Below are 13236 nucleotides of genomic sequence, written 5' to 3'. Positions count from 1 at the left end.
AACCCTATGCTGTAGTATGTTGAAAAAACCTCGATTAAATATAGTCTTTGGTGATCCTTATAAGTTTTTCATGTCAGTTTATTTAATTTAAAATATAAAATTCAGTGCAAATGACTGAAATAATAATGATGATCGTAATGATGATAAATTTCAGTAATTGGCACTTTAGAATTATTACTCACAACTAATTATTTTAAAACATTATAAACCAGTATTATAATATATTATAATATTTACTAATCACGACCAAATGTAGTCTCTTTTACTTTGGTTGTTGTAAAAGTCGTGACTTACAGTCTGTATTTGTTTGACTAATTTGATTTAATTAATTTAATTTTAAACTAAAAATAAAAATGGATGTTCGCTAGAGAACTGTTACAATTTATCGGACAGCGGTAAGTTTCCATTTGAGAAGAAGGAACGCAGCTATCCTGAGCACGAAGAGGAACACCGTCAGCGCCAGCACGTCCCACCAGAACATGTCCGGAGACATGGCCACATCATTGAGGAAGATGCGAGGAAGTCTGCACAACGACACAGATACAATTAAAATAATCAGTTGATCAGAATTAATTTATTTAATTTGGTTACGAAATATTTGATAAAATTATTGGTCACCCATGTATTCATACATTTTTTTTATACCCTAGAGGTTTGAACTTTACTTAAAAAATATGTTTTATTGCATATTTTTCAAAAATAAATTAGTTTGCGTATTAAAAAAAAACTGCAATAAGTAGTCATACTATTCACTTTCTATCTATTAGCACAGTTAGTGTACAATAATAAAACAACAAAAAACCAATAGAATTCATTAATTTCTGGTCATAGTGTTCAGGATAGTAAAATAAGATAGAAAAAAATTTACTTTTCTTTAAAATAAAGATAACAAAGGTACTACTTATGATATATTTTGTTTCGTATTTTTTTTAAGACGGCCATAAGTTGAACTATAAGACGTTTCAAGGTTATCCATTCATTACCGGACACCTGTATATATATTCAAATGTCTTATGTCTAACATGGTCATCTAGATTTTGATCGGTACCTACTCCCTTTCAATCTTTTATAGTATATCTATTTACTCATTCTAATCCAATTTCACATTTTAACACTGATCCTTCATTTAAACCTATTTAATTGCTCTTATAGTCACCATCAAGTCTTTCTGTTAAAGAAGCATGATTAGAAATATACGGAGCAGAGCCTCAGTAAATAATAATACCGAAATATTTTCTCTTCATAATTGTTAACAGGCAATAAATATTTCCCTACCTTATTAAACTCTTTAAAAAGTAAACCCTATTAATTTTTATCCCACCTTATTGAAATGCACTTAAAATAGTTTGAGCATAAATTTTTCGACGTCAATATTTTAGATTAAAATAAAAATTATTAGATATTATTATAAAAAAAGATACTTATTAGAAAACCAAAAAAAGTACAAGAAATTATTACATAGAGAAAATAATGGGCGGCCTTGTCGCTAAGAGCAATCAAATCTCTTCCAGGCAATCTTTGGATGGAGAAGAGTAATCATAAACAATTTGACTGGAGGCACGAAACGATTTTCAATGTTTCCATATCTTAAAATATCTAAGATTATGTTTTGAAAATTTGTTATAAAAAAAATAACACTTTGTTTACCTATAATGGCAATATAGCGCCTCTTCACACGCCAATTTTGGTCGGTCCATGCCGTAAATTGCAGCGATGAAGCCCTCCAGGCCGTATCTAAGGTACGACACGTATGAACCCCAGTAGAGGTATGAAGGCAAGTCTCGTAGCGTCACACCGAAACCGGCGAACATCATCATAGGCACGGAGAAGGTCGGACCCAGGAATGTACCGTTCTGGAGACATATTAAGTTGACATGTAATATATCCTTATCCTTATACATAGCTTATAATCACATATGACATTGCACATGCTCTGCTATTTAGAATTAATAAACGAAAATAAATATAACATGAATCTTAAATACAAGAGAATTAATTGTTGGTAAACGAGACAACTATGTACAGAACTAATTGCGACTGTTTTCCGTCTTGTATTAAATTAGTTGTATAGTATAACTGGAATAAACTGTATCGAATGCAATACAAGTCATAGATTGAATAGAGAAGAAAATCAAATCAAATTAAAAAGAAAATTAAATAAAATTGAGAAAAGCAAATAAAACCAAATTAAGAAGCAAATGAAATCAAATTGAGAAGTAAATTAAATTAAATTGAGAAGTGTTTTAAGGGCCCGATACCAAATTTACTAAAAGTGACGACAATTTTGATCCGAAGACGTCACTATAATACTAGAGGCGTTGATTTATCACTATGGGCTATTCAACCTGCTTTCACCCTAACTTATCACCACTCACTGGTGCCTCGCCAGCTTATACCGATAGCGCAGCCATTTGCGTTACAATTCTATCGTCACTTATTAATATGAGAGGCTGCAGCGTATGAAAATAACTTACAACTATAGTTCAAAGTAATGAGACTACTTACAACAACGTCGAATGCCGCACCGATCATGAGTCCGAAGCTCTGCGCGACCAGCACCGTGTACAGCGAGATGACGAAGAACATGGAGAACCTGACGATGTCCAGCGGTTGCCCTGACATCGTGTACACGATCACGCTGAATATGGCACACGCGACTATCTGCAATGTAACAATTAATTAGATTAATAGTTTGTTTCAGTAGAACTTCGTGAAAAGGTGATTAGATTTTGTTGAGATTTAATTATTTATTTAATATAATATGTGTATGTTTATATTAATCTAATTGTATGTTTATGTTATTTGCATACGAGTATATCAAGTATTACTTTATTTTTCCTCTATTCAATAATGCACCGCCTACTTATTTTTCGGTTTGCCCAATGGTTGAGAACACCGTTTGGTTTCAAGTCCGCCAAATGTACATAGAATTTTACTGTGTAAAGTTTAAATAAACAAATATATACATTCAGTTAATCGATTTCTTATTTATATCAACATTGGACATTAGCGATTTTTGATCAGGCCTTTTATTTTGTACAAATGGCGAGCTTAAAGCCGTATGACATTCTCTACCCGTTAGCTATTAGTTAAAAACAGTAAGCGTTTCAGAGCAGTGAATTGTTTATTTCTTTTCCCAGCCTTTAAACCCAGCACTATTTGCGGTCGAGTCTTCTTGTACAGCGGCGCCAGGACTTTGTCCTTGGCTGTCCTAGGAGCTAGGTTCCGTGTTTTCATCTCTTCTGGATATTGGATCACAATGTAGCGAGAGGTCTATCTTTACCTGGCGTTTCGTAGGGATATTCATAACTATTTTTACCGAGAAGCTCTTCCCTTCTCATTTTATGGCCATACCATTGAAGCCTACTTTCTTTTAGTTCGTTCGTTATTGATGCAACTCAGGTGGTTTGTTTGTTTACATTATCATTAATTTCTATTCAAATAGATCATAGTGAGTTGTGTCAAAGTTAAGATAATTTCCGTGTATAAAGACAAGTGGTAAATGTTTAAAATTATGTCCATCGACTTTAAATAAATTAAATTCAAGAAGAAATATAACAAATTTATATTATAATAATTGTTGAAGGATTGAAAAATTTCGAAGTGGACGAGATTTGAACCTACACCACAGAATACAGATTTTCTGTGCGTACACCTTTTATACATAAAATTTAATATACTTTAATTTTGAACTAATAGTCGCGTGTCTAAAAGAACATTTTGCTTCGTTACACAATGTTTGTTAATTCGTAAAAAAATTATACAAAATTAATATGGGACTAATAAGAGAGTAAGCCCTATCGTCTGCCCAAAGAATTGTAAGAATCAGTCTCATGTTTTTTTTTTACAAACGATATAGTTTCCGTATTATAGGCAGAATTAGTAAGAAAATGAACTGAGAACCTTCTTTGAGAATCACATAAAAACAGGTTATTTAATAAATAACAATATACTTACGGATATCGGTAGATCCACTATGGTTATAGATATATAATAAGAGCCCAGCGAGTACCATCTGTTGAAATGTTCTTTGGATAATACAGACATCTCGGCAGGGACTGGAATTGTAAAACAAAAAAAACAATTGTAGCATTTTTTGAATTTTGGAAATTTAATTCGCAGTTTCGCAGTTAGATAATGAGAAACAGTAATAAATAAAACTATCACTTTTTTCAAATCTATACTTATAATAAATCTGTAGAGAAGTCAATTCTGTACATGAAATATATTTCAAAAATAACTATCAGGGGGTGATTAGTGATCGATACTGATGCCAAAAATGCAATCAGTAAAATTTTTATCTGTCTGTCTGTGTGTTTGTTATAGAAACAAAAACTACTCTACGGATTTTAACGAAACTTGGTACAATTATTCTTCATACTCCTGGGCAGGTTATAGTATATTTTTCATCACGCTACGATCAATAGGAGCAGAGCAGTGAAGGAAAATGTTGGGAAAACGGGAGAAGTTACTCCATTTTTAAGCTTCCGTCGCGTATGCAGCCTTAATGGCCACTTTTTAAAACGTAAAAATGTGGCCGCATGGGTGGACATTACATATAAAGAATAACCTTTCAACTGTGTCATGCAAAATGATGGAAAATCTACATCTGTGGCGTCCCGTGAGCGGACTTTACACAGACTAGGTATTTTCAACGTATAGGTTTAAAAAACCTGATTCGAAATCTAATTGGAATTATACATAATTCAGATTAGATTTATATTCCAACTAGATTCCTTATGTAATTTCTTACACTACACTCGACTTGAATTGCATTGCATCTGTTCTTTGAGAAAAAAAATGGGGTCACCTATAAATTACCTTTTATTTTTCAATTATTAAAAAACTAAGACCTTGCTGGATGTAAAATTATATATTTTTTGTACAATATTATATACTTGATAAAATAAAAATAAAATGCCTTATGTTCCAATACATTTTTTTTATACTACAGCACTTGTTTATAAACATGGACCAAAAAAAGTCCCTCTTCAATTGACACTTAAGTGGGTCTCCTATTTCATTATTTTACGTACATTCTTGGCGTTAGGGACAAGAGGTGGTTTGTTTACAATAATTTAAGCTTATCGCCAAGCTAGTTTAAATAAAACAATATATATGACATTATTATCTTTATGTCCGCTAAGCGGTCGCGACACAGAAGCGCATTCTCAACTGTGTCGCGTCCGCTGAGCGGACATATAGATAATAACAGTTGAGAGGATAAAATGCTTAAATAAAATTAACCGTAAGAAGATGCACGCATGTTGTAACATGACAAACATATGTTGTATACTGTATCAGTCGTTAAATATCCACTGCTGGACGTAGATAGATAGATACTCTTTATCGTTTCCTCCAAAAGATTATAATAGTAAACTTATTATAAATATAAATAATTACAAGAAATAGTCACAATGAGAAAACAATGGGCGACCTTATCGCTAAGAGCGATCTCTTCCAGGCAACCATTGGATGGAGAGGAGTAGCCATAGCCTCTCTCATAAGGGCGGTTTTACCAGTAGTTGCCACGGTTGGCAGGCGATGTTTTAAGAGGAACGCTGCTGCACATCTGTTCACTATAAACCCCCGTAGTCGCCTCTTACGACACCCACGGGAAAGGAACAGGTGGTTTATTTTATACTGGGACCACACAGCAAAGATTTTAATCTTTAATTCGAAGAGCGTAATAAAATTATTACGGGACATGGGAAACAGTTTATAGTCGAGATACTCACAAGTTAAGATAGTTAACATCATCGGTGACATCATATGGTGCATCAAGATGGCGAAAAGTAAGTTGTAATTGTCTAAAACCCTGGAGCCTTCGTTGCCGGCGTTGATGAATAATACTCCTAGCATGAGACCTACTAATATGTTTACGATAACGCGCAGGTGAGTCATTGTCTGGAAAGAAAAAAAATATATATAAATCAGTAATGATTGGATTTACAGTCATCAGTCAGTCAGAAATATAAGTTTAAATTTTAAATAAACCCATCATCATCATCATATCAGCCTTTAACTGTCCACTGCTGAACATAAGCCTCCCCCTAAGGGTGTTTTGCCGGTAGTTGCCGCGCTTGGCTGGTGGATTGGCAACCGCAGTTAGGCTTTTAAGATGTTTTAAATGGAATGCTGCTGCCCATCCCTCGCCCTCCCTTAGTTGCCTCTTACGACATCCACGGGAAAGGAATAGGAAGCTTATTCTACGCTTTTTTTTTATAACCTAAGTTAAATTCTTCATTCTAAAATGGCAAACAAGCTGACAGCCCACCTGATGGAAAGTGGTAGCCGTCGCCTATAGACATGAGCAGTACCATGGACATTACAGAGTATACTGTCTCGCCCATGATACCCCCCATGCGTTGCCATTCCTGAGGACTCAGATGTTATTCCTCTGTACCTAGTAAATTCACGCCATATCCCACCTTTCAAACCAAAACACAGCCATGCAAACACAGCTGCTTCACGGTTGAAACACGAATAGGACAAAGGTCCCCAAGCAATCGACTTTTGTACAAAGTCTTTCTCTGGTAAACCTCTAGTAGCCGGGCCCACACAGGGATCTATATTAATATATCACGGGAAATATATATATACTATTTACAGAATATACATATTTATATATATTGTGTGAGTGTGTGTGTATGTGTGTATATTTATGTTTTAATAAAAATGCGTTCAAACTTTATATATATAGATTAAACTATAATTCTTTATATGCGAAATAAAAGGGAGAAACCCGATGTAAACCATTAGCATTGGCATTTTCAAATACCCTATATTTAAAAATCATCATCATCACCACATCAATCATCAGTCAGCATTAAGTCCACCTTTTATATAATTTTTTATAATGTCAAAATTTTGACCATTACTCTACAGGTGATTACATACCGCATCACGTTTCGCTTTCAGGAATCCTCGTCTGATGAGTACCGATCTCTGATTGGATTGAGAGGTCTCCTCATCCGATGAACCAGGATCCAGGTTTCTGAGCTCGCACAGAGGGTGTTGTTTCCTCAGGGCTTCCATACTGGGAATAGAGTCTGGCTCTTCTAGCCAATCTAAGGATCTGCCGTTGTCAGTCTTTGACATTAAGTATTTTATTTTGTCTTCTCCATATTCACCCGATGCCAGTTCGATTACTGTAAATTTTAAAATAATTTTATTATACTAGAATCGTTTAAAGTTCATTTACAAATAAGTTTGTTATATCTTGATGCCTGAACGGCTGAACCCGTTCTCATAAAATTTTGTATACACATAGTACCTATGATTAGCAAGGAAATACGAGTAGGTTACATTTTGTTCCGATTAAAAGATACATTATATTGGTTACACAAATTACAGAGAGTTGCGAGTAAAAAAAGATTTTTTTTTATACAACTTAGAATGGCAAACAAGCTGACGGCCCACCTGATGGAAAGTGGTAACCGTCGCCTATAGACATGAGCAGTACCATGGACATACTATTTCGTGTATTTCGGACATACTATGAGTATACTATTTCGCCCATGATATGATATGATAACAGTATGGCTATGATACCGTAGTATTTTAATGTAATAATTACCGGTTTAACTAACGTGTAATTTGGTCGAGAAACCTCGGCTAGTTTCGGGACCATTCGGGACCTTTAGTCTTAAGCGGCTGAGACACGTGCGCGAGTATGACTGTGCGTTAGGTTCGTATTAAAAATTAGTAGACCTTTTTTGACCAAATTACACGTAACTTAAACCGGTAAATATGACATTAAAATATATTGTGTATTTACAAAACAGTAAAAAGATACTGTAGTACATTACTTCAAGCTACACAAAAAGAAATATTTTACTGTTATAAATCAGTTAGATTTATTACAATTAATTCTTATTATAAAATACATATATAATGTTAATATAATATGTAACCTATATATCTATAACAGAGAATCCACCAAATTTTTCTATTCTTAGTAACATAAAAAATTATGTAATATTAGTATAATAAAAATATGACTTACTATAATCAGCAGGGTTGTGATATATCGGGCAAGGTATGCTAGCATGCTCTAAGTACGGTACTAAGTTGTCTGTGGTGCCTTGGTAGAGGCACTGGCCAGCGGCTAAGACATATACTTGATCGAACAGTCTGAAGAGAGAGGCGGATGGTTGGTGGACCGTGCATATGATTGTACGTCCTTGATGGGCCAGGTTTCGGCAGAGTTGTACCACTTGTGAGCATGAAGAACTGTCAAGCCCACTGAAAATTTAAAATTTCAGGAAATTTATTAATTACATCAGCCGTTAACTGTACACTGTTGAATATAAACCTCCCCGTATTGGGAGGCTCTGTCAGTAGTTGCCACGCTTGGCATGCGGATTGGCAACCCTAGTTAAACTTTAGTGATATTTTAAGAGAGACGCTGCTGCCCATCCCTCGACCATTAAGCTCCCTTAGTCGCCTCTTACGATACCCATGGGAAAGAAAGGGGTGGCCCATTAATGCCAGGACCACATGGCTAGACCTGAATGGAAACGAACGTGTAAAAACAAATCCCCGCCTTAAAAATTAATTTAGTAATAGCAACAATTTTTTTTTTTTATGTTTTTAAGACAAATTTATATAAATTAAGCTACTTACGTGGTAGGTTCATCGAGGAACATAATCAGTGGATTATTGATGAGCTCCAGTGCAATGGACAGCCTCTTCTTCTGCCCTCCAGATAGTTGGGAGCCTCGTGTATTTATATGTTCATATAATCCAAGATTTGATAATATGTCTTCTATCTGAAACAATAATTTTGTTCTATGTACATAATACACTATAGTAGTCTAGACTCTTATTGTAATGAAACAAACTTACATAAATGGACTGTTTCTATAGTAATACTTTTCATATATATCTTGATTTTATTCATATTTCGACATTCATAATCAAAGAAAATAAAACCGGGGAAAAATAACCGAAAATGGTTAACGAGTAAATGAAAAATGTCTCCCTTAAAAACTAGAATAGAGCAAATATCTTCTCGTCCATCTATTAAAGTTTTATCTATAAAAAATATTTCCTCTCCATATTAAAAGTTATTGTTCTTTAATTCTTTGTAATTTATTGTGCCCTAGTAATAATTGCCTTGAATAAACTTGATACGTTTGAACTTTGAATCCTTCCCACTAGATTCTCTAATGAGAATATTAATATGTAAATAAATATGAACACTTAACGACTGTTTATCATTTTCAATATCATTAAATGACACGGCATTGTTGAGAGGATATTTCTCATATCATTATTCCGTGATTGACATCATAGTTAAAATGCGGACAGTTCATTAACTAATACAGAAATAGATATTAGGTACGTGTTTCAGTCACACTTGAGTGTCGTGTTATTACGAAGTAAGCATTCTGGTACGTTTGACATCGTTAATGTAATTAAAAAAGAATAAAAACCAGGTGTCTAATGTTATTAAATGGTTAGAGGTATTAATCAAAGATTATGGAAACAAGAATTGTTAATTAATGTTATAATAATAATAATATTCTTTATTATCTGGTACTTAACCCATAGAGGTACAATTGTATTACAACGTGCACGGATAACATATAAAAATATAAAAATTAAAACATGTAGAAAATGTATAAAAAGTAAAATAATATAGCAAACACAGTTATTTTTATCTACTGTCGTATTTCTCTTCTACACAAAAGGACATTAAATATTTTTTCTAAAGCGGAAAATTCAAAGTCGTCTGTCTATCTCTATTTCTGATACCAAATGGCTTACTCCAGTAATTTCAATTAGCATGCAATAATTGATATGACAATGAAACTACTGGCTACTGTAGCTCAAGATTATGTTGCAAGAGTCGGCAATTGAGTACGACACTAATGTAGCGTTACAAGAGTTTCTTGTTGTTGTTTCATTAAATAAACAACAACAAGAAACTCTTGTAAGAGCAGAACCCTAACAGTAACCTCGTATTCTTGATGACGCGAAATATTTCATCTCCTAAAAACTATTTTCAAAAATATTAGTAGTGTCTTTCAAACTTGGATTTAAAGTTCTACTAACCACTTCTCCTTTATCGTATTTGTCCATTCTGGTGGGTAGTTTGAGATCGGCTGCTAACGCCATGTTCTCGCCCACAGTCAGCAAGCCCTGGAGACGGTCGTCTTGTTGGATGTAGCACGACATCTTTTTGAAGTTTTCTGGAAAAATATTTTACGAGTAAGTATTAGTATAATTTGGTATTGATATTTTATGCTTTGTTATCTTAATCACCTCTCAAATAAATTACCCCATTACCGTGAATAGGATTCAATTTAGTGAATCTAATTTGATTCTCTAGACAGTTAAATTATTGACGGCGAGATAGATAACCCAAATATATTTTGTTACAACGCAATAAAATGTATACTGTGGTATACTATATAGTGAAATAGTAAGTTTTAGGAGACCACTTTTTTTGATCATAGATGTTTTATTTATAATAAATACCTTAATATTATCCATATTCAGATTCTAAAGAATTTTTTGAAGGTAGAAAATTCCCTCGTGGTCACCGTCTACGTTAACGTCTACGTCCCAGGAGGCTGGCGGCAGTGCATTGCTTAGGAAATTTATATTTTTTTTTTATATTTTACATATTTAATAATCGAACTTGACATTTTTTTTTAAATACCTAAGGAGTGATTTTTATTTATTTATTTATATGCTATTGCCTATTGTTATTATCATTTGTATTATTTTTAAATAAAAAGCTTTGTTTTTATTTATTTTTTAATAATTAGTAAAAAGATACGTTTACATTACTAAATCCATATTTAGAGTATAAAAACAATTATAGTTTGACATATTTATAATAATTGTTTACACCTAACTGCTTTTTACTTATTACTAAAAACCATAAGTTTTGAGTAATATGGGGATAACATTGCTAGCCATATACTCTATTAGATCAACCTTCACGCAGTCCTCTTTGAAAATAAAAGTCTATTAAGTTCATTGCGATAAGCAAATAGAAATGAATTTATATTTGTTTATATATTTATATCATTCATATTTAGTATTTCATTAGTGTATACCGACAGCAGAGGTGGGTCATCCATTCAAATTGCATCAATTAAAAAAAAATTATGGCCAATTGGTTACGCATACACATCAGTTTCGGATAGTCTTGGCGCCATGAGATATCAAGGTTTAAACCGTAAATTACAAAATATTAATGAATAATAAATAATATTTTACTTATCAATCCCTCTTTATCTTTATAGACATAATTGATTCAGACACTACTTAATCCTTGAAATAGCTGCGTTAATAAATTTCTGATAAAAATCTAATTATGTGTTAATCATTTATTTATTACTATACCTATGACGATACCAGTCGTTAACTGTCCACTGCTGAACATAGGCCTTCCATTAGGGGATTTTTCCAGTAGATGCCACGCCTGGCAGGTACCACAGACTACGGTGACGTTTTAAGAGAGACGCTGTTCCCATCCCTCGACCGATAAATTACCTTTGTTGCCTCTTACAACACCCACGGGGAAGTAAGGGACAGTCCATTCTATGCGGTGACCATACGGCCATTAACTATATATTTGTATATATACGTAAAATATAATACACAGTATGTTAATTGACGATACCCACTCCTTAACAAAATCGAAATAAAAATATCAAACTGTATTTGTATCAACGGCACTACCCAGTACAAGGTATGTAGACATCTATTTCTACGAGTATGTAGTTCTATAGGTACAGACAGGTTGTTCTTTATTTCAGGCAACCCTGATTAACAGACACGCCAACCAGATCTCAAATTATTATAAGAACAGTAAAGATAGCTCGCGATGTTATTTGCAAGGCAAATTGTACTTTTTTTTTTAAAGTACTCTACATGATAAACCATAGACCAAGACCATGGAGAGGTCTCCATCTCAAAAAATACAGTTCAGTTGTTTTTGCATAATCCATACACATAAGTAGTGTAGAAACACTATCTGCTTAGAATATTATTACATTACTCATATGTATATAGATACGTATCTAATAATAAATTATAAAAATAAATTAAATAGATTAAGTAAGTCTCTTATGATTACACAAACCAGCATGGACTTTAACAAAGATAATTATATATTTTTTTTATTTATTAAGCTTTATCTATGAAGCAATCTCTTTATCACAGATACTAGAGTACTCACAATAACATTTTTTTTTAATAATTGTCTCTTTTCTTAATGTATTTATAATTTAATTAATTAATTAATTAATTTAATAATATTTGTAAGATAATTGCATTTAGTTATTCTTATAAAAAATCTCATATGTATTATTAATCCTACCTTCTACTATTATAAATGCCAAAGTTTGTGAGGATAGATGGGTGTATGTATGAATATTTGTTACTCTTTCACGTAAAAACTACGTAACAAATTAAAATTAAATTTGGTATACCTATAGATTATATCTTAACACCTAGGATTCTTTATACAAATATATAGATTACGTGGGCTAAGCTGGCTAAAACTTCTAGTATAGAATGGGTATAAAAAGTACAAATTCTCATGACTCAACAAAATATTGAATTATGATCAGTTAACTAAATTTATCTAAGCAAACTTATTTAGTAGTTCTTGTATCTATCCTTTAGTTTGAGGATAACATGTTGATGTCCGGGACCTTAATAATATTACTCTTATTATCACTTTAATGTGACGACTTGACGTACTCGATATTAATTACATACATTAATTAAGACGGACTTCACTATTTCTGTATAAATATTGTGTTGAGAACATAACAGCTATTATTTGTCCAGCGGGGTAGGCATAATAATCTGACATAATTACTATAAAAACATTTGTAGATCTTATTTTACAATTGTAACGTCATAATTGCACGTAAATAATTTTATAGACTCTTTAAGATGTGGTAAGATGAAACTGGTCAGGAATAATATAAAAATAAAATTGGTTTTCGACTTATCTATGTATATTTCTTTGAAAAATTTTCACTTTTCTCAATACAATGATTTCTGTTTTTAAAGTATTTATTGTCATTATACTATTTCGACAGTATGGGCATGACAAAAAAGAGGTATGTATAAACTTCCAAATTTAATATATTTTTGTTATGATTTTGAGATTTAAACTTGGAATTTAAAGCAGCTGTGTGGCTGTTTCTGTTTGAAGGGTAGGATATGTCAGAGAATTTACAGGGTACAGAAGAATAACAC

The 13236-nt window shown here is 32.8% G+C and overlaps 1 protein-coding gene across 1 annotated transcript in view; it reads right to left on the bottom strand.

Annotated features, from left to right (window-relative positions):
- Nucleotides 1-13236, bottom strand: part of LOC113512490 (ATP-binding cassette subfamily G member 4) — a 39426-nt gene continuing 26190 nt past the window's right edge. The window contains exons 3-11 of the mRNA XM_052898710.1: nucleotides 10063-10199; nucleotides 8629-8774; nucleotides 8009-8247; nucleotides 6901-7151; nucleotides 5739-5907; nucleotides 3958-4058; nucleotides 2506-2661; nucleotides 1648-1853; nucleotides 1-524 (exon numbers count right to left, since the gene is read on the bottom strand). Coding sequence (XP_052754670.1) covers nucleotides 383-524; nucleotides 1648-1853; nucleotides 2506-2661; nucleotides 3958-4058; nucleotides 5739-5907; nucleotides 6901-7151; nucleotides 8009-8247; nucleotides 8629-8774; nucleotides 10063-10199 — 1547 coding nt within the window. The 3' untranslated portion in view covers nucleotides 1-382. The remainder of the gene's footprint in view (nucleotides 525-1647; nucleotides 1854-2505; nucleotides 2662-3957; nucleotides 4059-5738; nucleotides 5908-6900; nucleotides 7152-8008; nucleotides 8248-8628; nucleotides 8775-10062; nucleotides 10200-13236) is intronic.

This window comes from Galleria mellonella, unplaced genomic scaffold, assembly GCF_026898425.1.
Source record: "Galleria mellonella isolate WM207_F2 unplaced genomic scaffold, CSIRO_AGI_GalMel_v1 utg537, whole genome shotgun sequence".
Lineage (NCBI taxonomy): Eukaryota > Metazoa > Arthropoda > Insecta > Lepidoptera > Pyralidae > Galleria > Galleria mellonella.
The sequence above is the reverse complement of the archived record's forward strand: the minus strand, read 5'-3'. Positions and strand labels throughout refer to the sequence as shown.